At 33.6% G+C, this 14,874-nt stretch overlaps 1 protein-coding gene across 3 annotated transcripts in view; it reads right to left on the bottom strand.

The window, feature by feature from the left end:
- Window positions 1-1,744: 1,744 nt before the first annotated feature.
- LOC111057930 (tctex1 domain-containing protein 1) overlaps window positions 1,745-14,874 on the bottom strand; it is a 40,710-nt gene continuing 27,580 nt past the window's right edge. For all 3 annotated transcript variants that reach the window (XM_022345419.2, XM_022345411.2, XM_022345425.2), the window contains 2 exons: window positions 6,207-6,403; window positions 1,745-2,010 (listed from right to left, as the gene is read on the bottom strand). In XM_022345419.2, the coding sequence (XP_022201111.2) occupies window positions 1,845-2,010; window positions 6,207-6,403 (363 nt within the window). In that variant the 3' untranslated portion in view covers window positions 1,745-1,844. The remainder of the gene's footprint in view (window positions 2,011-6,206; window positions 6,404-14,874) is intronic.

Raw genomic sequence — 14,874 nt, 5'->3', positions numbered from 1 at the left:
ATAGTACCCTTTGTTATAAGTTTTTTTCATATTCTATTTTTTTATTAATTTCAAATGGTACTATAATTCTATTTTATAAAATAATTGATATTTTCAAACATTTGAAAATGCCCATTGAAAAGGAAAATTATGATTAAAAAAAATCCTTTCAAGGATGGGATGGAGCTGAACACAATATTTTTCTGTTAACTAAATGAAATTTGAATGTTTAAAATAAAAAATAAAACATTTCGAAATTTAAACTAGAATTACTGCGTTTCAAATATGATTTCTAAAGAAATCAAAGTCAATTTGAATCAATTCTCCCAAATATTTTAATATTGGAATTTTAACCAGAATATACTGAAAGCATTTTTTTAATGTATGAATTCAGGGCTACTTTCTTGTATTTATAAAATAGAATTATAGTACCCTTTAAAATTAATAAAATAATAAAACAAGAATACAAATATTATAATGTAACGTATTTACTACTTTCAGTGATCACACCGAAAAGCATATGAAAGCATATTATACACTGGTGATGTGTATACATACAGTTTTATATTTTGCTTCTTATTTGTATACGTGCTTGCCTATTATAAATTATACGCTTTCAAGACAGACAAGACAGATATACGGAGTTGGTAAAAATTATGGAAACTTGATACTCCTTTTACAAGATGTTTTGACTAGGTTTGATAGGATTCCCAATGAAACCTGCTGTAAAGTTAACCTTGTAAAAGAAAAATATGAAGCTGTTTCCATAATTTTCACCAACTCTGTATATAGTTCAACTTTAGACATTTTTAACGAGTTTGAAAAAAATTATTCTTGCTGTTTTCATATAATAGAAGGTTCCTCATTAGCCACGACTAGTGAACTATGTTAAATTTTTTTTTTTGTAAAGTGTCGAATGAATATATTATTTTCTTATTTGTTTTATAGTTTTAATCAATTGCAAATACTTGAGAATTTATTAGAAGTTATATTAATATTCAAAAGAACGTAACATTCCTTATGAAGGTGTTTTTCACAGTTTATAAATCAACTTATAGTCAACATATAAATCAACGATTACAGTATAACAACTATAGTGAGGTCCACGTTATAATGACAGTATTTGATCAACTTTAGTTTTGCTATCCTTGTCTATCATTCGACAAAGCCGGTGATACTATCATTTTCTAGGTCCACAACGATGACAATTATGTTTTTGACAGTGTAGAAATATAATTAATCAATGCAGAGAATCGGTATCGCTATCCTTCTATCTTTATTCACTGCCATTATAACGTGGACCACACTATAGAATCGCAAATCTAAAATAATTTTTATCACAAATCATTATTATTTCTAATTTGCATAACCTAAATAATGATAAACTATATTCTATTTAACCAGCATCAACTTAACTTGAGCTGCCTACTAACTAAATTACAAGCTTTATCAAGTAAATGAATTGTTACAATTAAAAATACAGTAATATGATCTATGGAAGCTCATAATTATATGACATTAAAAGAACATTTTAATTAGCTGAACAAAATTCAAACTCTTTGTTCTTTATTCTGCAGTCAAATGCTTTGAATAATACCTTATACTTTGAATTTAACTTCAAAAATGCTTCCTAATAATTTGATTAACTGCAAGTTCTGTATCTAGGATAAATTATGTGTAATATTTTTTCAATTCATTATATTAATTAATGACACATCAACTATCAGCTATATTTACTATACTCTTCAAAAAAAATCGTAAAAAATTAAATTACCACCTTTATTTCTCGCTATTTTCATTGGCACCGTATCGTGTCAACAATTTTCAATTTTCCTTGAAGACACTCAAATACTAAGTGATATTTTCTATTCATAATAAATTCCATAAACCAATGCTGCAGCCAATAAGGTAGAGTTCTCGAAACTATAGACTGCATATTTGTCTCTTTCACTGTCCCAAAGAAATTTGCTCTGTGAAACCACACTCTGGTTATTCTTCTCGCAGATTTGGACTAAGCAAATTAGTTTGTACCTGAAATCACATTTAATTTTAAAATTATTAATTAAAATCTTATACTAACATAATTCTACGTGTTTTTTTCTTGTTTGAGATAATTTATAAGAAGTTGAAGTTTATACTACGTATTTTTGTCATAAAATAAAATAAAGACTGATTTTTTATGCTCAGAAAAAGTTATAGAAAAGATTTACGGTATAGAGCTTAAAGCTTATTATTAATATATACTATATTTTGTTTCATAACATTTTTAATTCAATAGCTCATTAACCTTATTTGTCAACAATTTATGATGGGTTAATAACCAAAAGTACAAAGAAATGGCTACAAACTAAACTTCCCCATAAATAGTGTAAAGTGAAGAATTTTACTAGTATTCAGGATAGTAAAAAATTCCCTTCTAGTAGTAAAATGAACTTTCATGTTTGTAATACCATGTCTTCAATTCTAATAGGACAGAATTATAAGGTAGGTTGAGTCTATATACTTTCTAGCCAGTAGTTTGTGAACAACTAAGTTCCCAAATGAAAGTCATTAAACAAGCAGCAGATAATAGGAAAAGTTTCAAAGCTGCTCAAACTTGACTGAGAAAGTAACAATGATAATGATACCATATTAATGCTATTATGGTAGAGCTCATATAGTATGCCGTTTGGATAATAGACTTCAATTAACTGCGCAGTGCGCCATTCAGAGTCCTGACTTGCAAAGTATAATTAAGTTGTGAGTTTTTGATTTAACAAAGTATAATAGTTTACAAGCGTAAAAATAGAATTCATTTCCGATATCAATGATCAAATTATTTTCTGATCATATATTTTCCTATTCTATGAAGATAGATATGAATACAACACATTCTTGAAAGTGATGCTTGCTTTACAAAAATTTGAAATTTTTGTGAATTAGAAGAAAGCTCCCAAGCACTATCCACATAAAATCAGACTGATCATTTCAGTGTAAAGCGCTGCTTCATTCTTCAAATTGTCGGTCGTCTATTACTTATTCTTCAATGCAGTAGGCCTACACCACACATCACACATCACATTAGCTCTGTCAAAATGGCAGCAGATCGAACCAAGAGTGTATTTTTCAACTTTAGTTTTTTGATCCAACTTAAGGATTTTTTCAATTAACGATGAAACTGGCTCATAAACCGGTATTTTTTTGTATTTTTGAAGCTGCATATTCAATTTAATGGTAAGCGGTATCACTTTTGTGACATTTTTCCAATTCTATTTATTTACAACACATGTAAAAACACATTTGTTTTTCAATAGTATATTACACAACAATACGGGAATTAGGTTTTCGCTGTTCGAATATGAATATAGTTATTTATGCAACTAGTGCGCAAAGTGAAAATTAACCTTAGCACCGAAAGAAACGTTTGGTTTCTTGAGTGCAGCAGAGGAACTTTGCGCACGTATTTCACATTAATTTTTTTCTACAATTACCATTGAATAAGAAAAGCGGGTGATTATGAGTAAAATGATGGCTGAAATCCATCAAATGTTTGTCCTTGTAATTTTGTTATTAATAACAACTTTCCCACTTCCATCTGTCAGCACTTCTCATAGCCTATCAGTGCCGCTTCCCATTCAACCAATGCTGACAGTTCAAAGTGAAACGAATCAGCACACATTTGTCATTTTATGTTGCAAATCTGGAGTAGGCTACGCAAAGTAATACTTTGCGCACTAGTGCGGAAAAGTGATTCTTTGCGTTCTGTAATCAGTGCAGGAATGGTCACTTTTCAAGGTAACTGTAGGAAAATAAATTTATATCCCCTTCTCAAAATAATAATAACATTACATATCTATATGATATGCAGTTGTTTGAGGGAACTAGCTCCTGTAAAGGATACATAATATTAGGAAATACATGATAATTCCATACAAGATTTGCTGAAACTGAGATTTCATGCTAGGAAAGGCAGGAAACATGCTGTAAACCCCTCCCCATGATGTGTTGCTTACGCCACACTACCAACAACAAATTAATGAGCAACAAAGAGCATTGATATACTTTCATCACTTTCTGCAAAGTTATATCGATGGTCTAAGGTCTTCGAGCAATAAATGAACAATATTCATGCAATAACTGATCCAACTACACTATCAACCTAGAAAATGAAGTAATGTTACTGAGAAAACACTGCAACTGCCCAATTTTTTGTGAGATAAATCTATCCAGTAATTGCTCTCACATTCTATGCTACAGAACTTACAGTACTATCATTTGTGAACAAACGTCTAGATCTTCAAACAGACTAAAAACCTTACATTCTTTGGTGTGGCGACGACCGTTTCGTGCTGATATATAAGCACGAAACGGTCGCCGCCACACCAAAGAATGTGAGTGTTTTTTTTTCACTTTAAAGCTATATTGAAATACGATAGTAACAATAATAGTGAAAACAAGATGGATAACCAACAATAAAAACCTCATGTTTTTGGGTGTGATGAAAAAGTGTTAAGATATACTTTGTAAAGTTTATTACGTAAAACGATTAAACGATTACCTCGTTAAGCCCTGTACACACACATCGATTTTTGATCGTACGATATTTTGCCGTCCTTATAAATTCCATCAGATTAAACGGAACTTGACAAACATCATCTGTTTAAACTAATAAAATTTATTAGGACGGCAAAATATCGTACGAACAAAAATCGATGTGTGTGTGCGGGGCTGTATACGTTTATTACCTATATGGGAGCTCTACTGAAATTCTATCATTTTATAAAACAGACTCCAAATATCCATGTTGTTGACGAGATCAAGATCAATAATGAAATATTTGATATCTATAAACATTTGTCAAAGATTTCTAAAAAAAAATGTCAAAAATTGAGAAGATTTCAGGCATAATGTGGAAAAATTGGCATTTTTAAGAAGAATAAGGTTGTACTATCTTGTATCAAGCAAGAGTTCAACAATCAATATTTTGCTTTTGGAGAATGAATGAGAATTTTCTAGTCAAGTCATCAATGGCAATGTTATTTCTACGTCATTGCAAAATGGAAATAAGGGGAATTTCCAGTCACTGATATATTTATCAGTCGAATGGGAAAGGAAGTTCTGTACAAAAAAATATAACATTGATTCAAGAGAAGAATCAGTATATCAATTGAAGCAGAATGAAGACTGAACATCTGTTTGGAATCGTTAGATATCTTAAAAAACTTGTGTTCTAATAATTTAATCTTGAGAAAAATATTTGACGCTGTAATACATTCAACAAAGCATTTGTTATTCCAATCTCAAATATATCAGTATCTATTCAGTACTATTAAATGTAAAACTGAAATGATATGCTCGAATTAGGAATGAATAAGTTTTCAAGAATGATGGTACATTTTTAATTAGCCTAATGAATGGAGCTTACATTTCGGGAAGGAAGAATTCATTAAAAGATTCCAATTTAAAACAGAATAAAATTTACACTATGATAGAGAGGTTGTGGAATTTCTCCATATAAAGGTGAAATAAAAGAGATTGTTAGTTCCACATAATTTATTATTCCTTAAGTTATATAACAATAATTTATAACAGTCTAACTAAAAAATACCAATGATAATGATGCCTTAAGTGCATTGAAACTTTAGTTTGGCTCGAATAAATTATGATGGAACTGACAATATCTATTTTATTCTATCTTAAAATAAAATATTTATTATGGTCATTGTAAATAAATAAAAATATTCATTTAACAATAAATAAAAATTTGTTATTGAAATGAGCTCAACAAAATGAATTGGCCTAACTCAGTTGTGGAAAATATGAGAGAATGTAAATTTGAGTGCTGAAGGAGTAACATTCATGATTCAATGGATTAACAGGGGTTTTCTTGGATTGAGCGGATTGAGAAGCATATCAAAAGTCGTAAAATGGGTTATTATTTCGAGTTTAGGTACTGTTTTAAAACAATATAATTCCAAATTCTAATCAGGTAAATATCAAAAGCCGTGAAATAGGTTATTATTTTGAGTCTACTGTGAACAATAATTTCAAATTCTAATCAGGTGAATATCAAAAGCCGTGAAATAGGTAGTGTATTATTATGAGTGTACACTGTGAACAATAATTTCAAATTCTAATCAGGTGAATACCTTAAGCCGTGAAATAGGTTATTATTTTGAGTGTAGGCTACTGTAAACAATAATTTCAAACTTTAATTAGGTGAAAAGGATGAGAATAATAATGTTGACCTTTCGAACTGCAAGGCTTTGACTTTGGCGCGGATATCGGCTGCGAGGTCAACACAGAGCTTGGTGCAGACTGTCGGCTCGTAGACGAGTTGATTGAGGCGCTCGTCCATCACATCCTGCAGGATTTTCTCCACTTTTTCCGTGTGGAACGGGTTCTTGGAGTGCAGACGGTACGAGTTGAGGTACTTGATGCCTTGCTGTTTAACAGAGGGACGCAACTTTAGTAGGATATTTGTCATCGATCTCTTTTTCATTCTGAATAAATGGGTCGTCGTGCCTGCCTGCTCCATGCCGCCTCAATAAACAAGCCTCGCTTCCGTTTCGTAAACGGTTTTATTATTGTGGTCTACTACAACCACACTCACAACTAGTCAATTTCCAAACGAGAAAGTCGGCCTTTCACCGCAAATATATACAATCGACAGGCCAAAGAGATTGATTTCACCCCACACAGGGCTCGGCTAAACTTCCGATCACTGTCCTACGACAATCGGATGTGCCATTCCGCTACTGTGCAGCTCTTCGGTCACGTGATCCATCGGCTACAAATAGACTCACTCACCCCTTTCACACCCCAGCACACAGCACACAACCCAGCACATATATACCTATTGCTCACCAGCATGACAAACCTACATTATTGCAACTCATGCCATTCCGTTCAAATGCATATAGATAACTTTTTTCGTCAACATAAACATGTGACATACCTTGCAGTACAAGTCTAAACCAGGTTAAATCTACTCAGTATAAAAGAAGCAGAAAGCATCGGATAGAGGAGTAGGCTACTCTTCTATAGAAATATTATACATTTTTCCTTCGCCGGAAAAATTGTGCAACATTTAAATTTAATGAGCCAGCGAATTTCAGATTCTCATGAAGATGTTGTAAATACTATTTTGCAATTATTCCAACCTCGTGTACAATGATCGGTATCGTCTCTCTCACTCCTCACGTCCCTCTCTAAGACACCGAGACCGTCAATAAAATAATATCCCTTCCCCTTCAAATCCCCGTCAAGCTTTCTTCGTAGCAATAATAATCTAGACACACGCAAGATTGTGTGGCATTGAATAGTGCACATCTCACATCTCATTAACCTCAATACGTGTAAATACATATTTCAGTTATTCAAGAAATCTGAATAATCCATATATTTTCTTTTATGAAAGCTACCATATCCAATAAATTATATGACGTCTCCATAAAGTGGCAGAATGCATTAACGCACAAATATGTGTAATTAGTAGATGTCTTGGATCTTCCAAGCATTTCACATTAAGTTTTTCCTACAGTTACCATTGAATATGAAAAGTGGGTAATTATGGGTAAAATTGCCTGAATAATGTAGTAGTGTTTGAATGGCGAGGCGGCTGTGTGCTGTGTGTGTGGGTGGCACTGTGCTGTCGCTGTCATCCACTGCTGTCCTTGGTTATAGACTAATATATAACTAATAATTAGCGCGTTGTGCTTGGTTGCACCTCTGCTCACTATAGCAGCCCAGTCACTGTTACCAGCTTCATTTTGATTTTGCTGCACTTTTGCTCCATATAACCTACTAAGTATTTTGCGTTGCCATGTTGCAAATCTGGAGTGCAGAAAAATTTTTCCCGCACTAGAGCGGAATAGTATATTTCGCACCTAGGGCCGAAAATGAGACTTTTCCGGCTCGAAATCGGGTTACAAGTCCGAGGCCGTAGGCCGAGGACTAGAAAAGATTGAGAGCCGGAATAGTATATTTCGCACCTAGGGCCGAAAATGAGACTTTTCTGGCTCGAAATCGGTTTTCAAGTCCGAGGCCGTAGGCCGAGGACTAGAAAAGATTGAGAGCCGGAAAAACATTTTTGCCCATGGTGAGAACGTAATTTTTCGCCACACAGAAAAATAAACAATATATATATGAGAATAATAATTATTCTCATTGTCTATTATAAGCACTTCCGAAAGCAAAAGTGGAAGGTCATAGCTCTAGCAAATCTGAATATCAAGAAATTGTCCAAGTATTTTTATTTTTTATTCTGATTTGTCTAAATAACCTAAAAGATTATGTTCAATTATGTAAGAGGTTGAGTTTATACTTTTTATTCTTCCAAATGACAATAAGATGATATTATTATAAATGTTTTAATTATTGAATGATAAACACAAATAATGAAAAGTTTTTGATCAGCTGGTTTATCACACTTGAAAAAGTTTTTGATCAGCTGGTTTATCACACTTGAAAAAGTTTTTGATCAGCTGTTTTAGCACACTTGAAATTCGGCCAATCTGATGTGATCTGAATGTCAATGGAAGTTTAGGTTAGAAGTTCTATCCTTCTATGAAAATCGAATTATTTGAATAGTTTATAATATATATCTTATCTGTATTTTATTCATTTAAATAAAATGATAGTATATTATTACAGAATACTTTATTGAATTCTAGAAGCATAAAATGATTCCGTTTATCCACCATGTTCCGTGATAAACGCTTTACTAGGAGGTTTGAGGTTAGATTCTATTATACTCTGAAAATTGAATTTGAATAGTTTATAATATCTCATTTGTATTTCATTCATCCAAATAAAATGATAGTATCTTATTGCAAAAACTTTATTCAATTCTAGAAGCATAAACTGATTCCGTTTCATAAACTATTTTGTAAACACGTTCACATCAAATCAGAATCAGCTGACTTCAAGGTTATTTTACAGCCCTAGGGCCGTAAAAATTTTACCGGCCTGGTCAGAAAACAATCACTTTCGGCCTCCATATGACGCACGTAAACCAGCTCATTACATCCAAGTGGGACGAAAACACATTTTTGCCCATGGTGCGAACGCTATTTTTCGCCACACAGAAAAATAAAACAATATACATTATATGAGAATAATTGTTTATTAGGCACTTCAGAAAGCAAAAACTGGAATGTCATAGCTCTAGCAAATCTGAGGCTATCTAAATATCAGGAAATTGTCCAAGTATTTTTATTTTTTATTCTGATTTGTCTAAATAACCTAAAAGATTATGTTCAATTATGTGGGAGGTTGAGTTTATACTTTTTTATCCTTTAAAATGACAATAAGATTATATTATTATAAATGTTTTAATCATTGAATAATAAACACAAAAAATAATGAAAAGTTTTTGATCAGCTGTTTTAGCACACTTGAAATCTGAATGTCAACGTCAACAATGCTTGTTGTCATCGACTTCGGAAGTTTAGGTTACAAGTTCTATCCTACTCTGAAAATCTAATTTGAATAATTTATAATATTTATATCTTATCTGTATTTCATTCATCCAAATAAAATGATAGTATATTATTGCAGAATACTTATTCAATTCTAGAAGCATTAAACTGATTCCGTTACATAAACTATTTTGTAAACACGTTCACATCAAATCAGAATCAGCTGACTTCAAGGTTATTTTACAGCCCTAGGGCCGTAAAAATTTTACCGGCCTGGTCAGAAAACAATCACTTTCGGCCTCCATATGACGCACGTAAACCAGCTCATTACATCCAAGTGGGACGAAAACACATTTTTGCCCATGGTGCGAACGCTATTTTTCGCCACACAGAAAAATAAAACAATATACATTATATGAGAATAATTGTTTATTAGGCACTTCAGAAAGCAAAAACTGGAATGTCATAGCTCTAGCAAATCTGAGGCTATCTAAATATCAGGAAATTGTCCAAGTATTTTTATTTTTTATTCTGATTTGTCTAAATAACCTAAAAGATTATGTTCAATTATGTGGGAGGTTGAGTTTATACTTTTTTATCCTTTAAAATGACAATAAGATTATATTATTATAAATGTTTTAATCATTGAATAATAAACACAAAAAATAATGAAAAGTTTTTGATCAGCTGTTTTAGCACACTTGAAATCTGAATGTCAACGTCAACAATGCTTGTTGTCATCGACTTCGGAAGTTTAGGTTACAAGTTCTATCCTACTCTGAAAATCTAATTTGAATAATTTATAATATTTATATCTTATCTGTATTTCATTCATCCAAATAAAATGATAGTATATTATTGCAGAATACTTATTCAATTCTAGAAGCATTAAACTGATTCCGTTACATAAACTATTTGTAAAAACGTTCAGCACCATGGATATTGCCCAAGTAGTTCCAAAATTATCCACCAGGTTCCGTGATAAACGATTAAACGCAGTATGATTAAACGCAGGTTTGAGGTTAGATTCTATTATAAAATTGAATTTGAATAGTTTATAATATCTTATTTGTATTTCATTTATCCAAATAGAATGATAGTATCTTATTGCAAAATACTTTATTCAATTCTAGAAGCATAAACTTATTCCATTTCATAAACTATTTTGTAAACACGTTCACATCAAATCAGAATCAGCTGACTTCAAGGTTATTTTACAGCCCTAGGGCCGTAAAAATTTTACCGGCCTGGCCAGAAAACAATCACTTTCGGCCTCCATATGACGCACGTAAACCAGCTCATTACATCCAAGTGGGGCGAAAAAGTTATTCTTTGCGTTCTGTAATCAGTGCAGCAATGGCCACTTTTCCACGTAACTGTAGGAAAATGAATGAAGATTCTAGAAATGTTTTGGATAGATTATGATCGATCCTCTTACTTTATTTCAAAAATGATTTGAATCTCAAGTTTCGTGTATTCAGTAATAGTTTGCTAGGAACTTAGTATATTATTCATTTGAATTGGTAGGCCTATCCTATGATGAGGTACAAAATTAAAAAATTGATTAATTTGAACATCCTTTTGTTACATTGTTGAGTTAATCTACTTAATATACTTTCTCAATTACTGCTCAATGAGCTCATTATTATTTGCAAAAAATGTTTGGAGCAACTGAAACTGTGGGTGAACTTATGTGAGCAAGACTTATATAACCACATAATATGGAAGCATCATCTTCAGCAAAAAAAGTTTTTCTATTATGGTAATAAGATTATTCAATTTCCCACAACTCTACCGTCTAATTTAGAGATTGATGCGATGTTTCTCCCAACTACAGACTTTTCTAATTGAGGTGCAGTTATTATTTTAAACCTATTTCTCGGAAACTCAATCTCTCATAATTATGATAGTCAAGTTGGATTAACTTTTCGATAGGAAAAAACTACTTTTTACTGTAAGACTTCTATGACTTTATAAAACTAAAAGAGTAGGTAGCCTAAACATTTTCACTATGAAATCAAAAAAATTATTAAGAAGAGCTTCGTGTAAAGCACTACTTGCTAATTAGAAAATAATATATGAACACGGTACTCATTTGAAGACAATAATTCTCATGCAAGCTATGAGATGCACCAAACATAATACATTCATCACCACCATTATACAAAGCTTCAAGAAAAAGATGCTCAAAAATAATGCTGATGCACCTACTACCTCCGTAAACAAAGCCGTAGTGCATTCGTGTGACCTCAGCACAGGTAGGGCTCCTACACCAATAAAAAATCGTCGATTTCAGCTGATCTATATCAGCTAGTGTTTTTATTGGTGTAGAAGCCCTACCTGTGCTGACGTCACACGAATGCACTACGGTTTTGTTTACGGAGGTAGTGATGCACCTCGCTATCTACGTGATTAATAGTGATGCCATCCATAGAGACCAGGGAGTCTTCTTTGTATTTTCTGGAATTCAGGGGTATGTCAAGAGTGATGAAGATCGACTCCAGCCAAAACAACAACGTTGAAGCCACCCAGCTGCTAGACAACCACATGAGGTTTGTGCTAAGTTTACTAACAAGGAAAACGTTTGAACTTGTTGAGTGATTTTTCAAGTGCGGTCAAGCTTAAACTTCAGTTATCAAGTGTACATAATCATCAATATCGGGCCACTGAGCTTCACTTGTTATTTTTATTTATTGATAAACAGAACACAATTCTCTAAAATGATCGTGTTTATATTTTACAGCTGGCTATACGTCAGCTTATGAATTTCGGGGATGCGATATTTTGATTTTCCACAGAATCACTCGCTCACTTTTTACTAGCCACAGACGACGAAAGTCTCAGCTGTTTCAGCCAAGAATGAATTATCCTTTTAATGTCGTTCAGCGAGTTTTCCCAAGGATGAGACCTAGTGCAATCAAATTTTTATATAATAAACCTACTATGTTCCAAATTTCGTGAAAATCGTTAGAGCCGTTTTTGAGATTCGTTGAACATAAATAACCAGATATAAAAATATAAACAGATATACAGAAATTGCTCGCTTAATATAATAGGATATTTTCATGGCATTAGATCTTATTAAGGTGCGTACAGACTTTCGCTCTGCTCCGCAATCGAACGTCACTCGAGCAGATCGATTGATGATCGACCGGGGAGCAAGAGTGGAACGTGAGAAGAGCTAACATCTCCCGTAACGTTCATGATCGGAGCGAGTGCGGAGCGTGTTGGAGGCGCGAATATCTGTACGCACCTTTACATTCATTACATTACCCTAGGGACACCAGGCTTTGATGTCCGGCGGGTGTCTAACTCGGGGTCGCTAGACCTTTTGGTCATTGTTGAGAAACCAAAATCTTATGTCCTAATCGAATAAGTGCCATGAGATCTGATGTCCGGCAACCTACTCGTACATAAAAAGTGGGGGAATGAGACAGCGTTTTCTCTATTCCTGGAATCCCAGCCTGGTGTCCCAAGCCTATTCAAGCCTATCAGAATTCCTCGTAAGTCGCAGGGCATCAGTTCTCGTTGCACTATGATGCCCGCAACCTACTTGGCCACTTGGTGTCCCAGCTTTGTGTCCTAAAGTAGCCCGGTACTCCTGCAACCTAACAAGAATATTGACTGCCCTGTAGTGTATAGACCTACCATTTGTCAGTCTTCGCATACATAGTGAAAGATGACTAGATGACTGGTGCGGACATTCATTATTATGGCATTAAGGCACTCGGTCCAGAGATCTAATTAGAGTAAAACAGCGCCGTACAAACTTTTATGAATTGAACCCAAATGTGGGTAAGAAAGTATTCAATGCCCCGCCATTGAATTTGAAGACTTGCCAGTCAATCAATTTTAAGTAGGTTTGGATGAATGGCTTATAAAAAATGACTTTATAATTATCAGAGTCTCTTTGATATTGATGGGTAGAATCTCTGTTATCAAATATGGGGGTCCCATTAAGTTTACATAAATATGTTCTAGATGACAGTTTTTATTATTTTAGAGGCTGGAGACTTTTGTATATTTTCAAGTTTAGTGACAAATTAATTACCGTAATATTATGTGTAGGCCCTATGCTCTAGCTTTTTATTTATTCTATATTTGGTCATTTTGTTGTGTGTAGTCTATTTTCTATTTTGTAATTGTTTTTGTTAGTGAATGCTTTTATGACAATATTGTCTATTATAGTATATTTATATCTAGTACTGTTCATGACAAGTAAAAAATATGAATAAAGTGGTATTCTGTCTGAACTAATTTATAGCACCTACCTAAGTAATTAGGTACTAGTTGGATCAAAATCTACTCATTCATTCTTAAGACAAGATGGCAATTGTAATCATAAGAATATTTTTGGAAATTGTTATGTTTTGACGTGACAACGTCTTATAAATTGGTTTGCCGGGTGACACTTCAAGAAACTGCGTTACGGTCCCACTTTATGCGCTCACAATGAGAGCGAGTGAGAGCGTTCGTTTAGGTTCACGGTCGTCTGGAAAGAGCACGAATAGGATCAGTGGTGAGGGTATAGCGCCAAACTGGGTCGACGACAAAGTGAGTCGACGACAAAGTGGGTCATTTTTTCGACCGCATTTGTCGCCTCATGACACGACAAATGCGGTCACCTCAGGAATGTGACCCACTCTGTCGCTGACCGCATTTGTCGGGAGGTGCAGAAATAAAAATCGACCGCATTTGTCGCCTCTTGACACGACAAATGCGGTCACCTCAGGAATGTGACCCACTCTGTCGCTGACCGCATTTGTCGGGAGTTGCAAAAATGAAAATCGACCGCATTTGTCGCCTCTTGACAAGACAGATGCGGTCACCTCAGGAATGTGACCCACTCTGTCGCTGACCGCATTTGTCGGGAGGTGCAAAAATGAAAATCGACCGCATTTGTCGCCTCATGACACGACATATGCGGTCACCTCAGAATGTGACAATATATATATATCGAGATTCTGTTATCGATACATTGTACTTTATCGATACCGTATAGCCTTTGATAATGCAGAAAATTGGTTGTACAAGCTGATTAACTGACCTGTGCCTCGTAATTTGAATTTGAATCTTTAATTTGTGTTTATGATGTTGAATTCTATTTTACAATTTGATTTGAATTACAAGAATCAACAAAATGAACTTGAGATTCAGTGTTAATAATGTGGTTTAAAGTAACAGGCTATTATCAACAATAACCTAACTTTATGGAAATTGTTGAGTTTTAGAATTCTAGTATTGATGTCTAAGTTCTACTCATTGTTTCAGTATATTAATTTAAAATGCCGTTTTCATAGATGACCTAGATAGGCTAGCTAAACTAAGATAGATTGAGTTGATCGAGTTTGAGTGAACAGAATTAAAACTTGAATCGGTTCCTAATGTAATTCTTCAGGGAATTAGTTATTTTCTGTTTACAATAAACCAGCAGTTCATTGATTATTTTAATAACTCATTCGTCGTTTGTGTGTTTAGAGCTGTAGCCTACTCT

Source organism: Nilaparvata lugens, chromosome 2 (genome assembly GCF_014356525.2).
Source record: "Nilaparvata lugens isolate BPH chromosome 2, ASM1435652v1, whole genome shotgun sequence".
NCBI lineage: Eukaryota > Metazoa > Arthropoda > Insecta > Hemiptera > Delphacidae > Nilaparvata > Nilaparvata lugens.
Note: the sequence above shows the minus strand (reverse complement) of the source record. Positions and strands in the feature narration are given on the sequence as shown.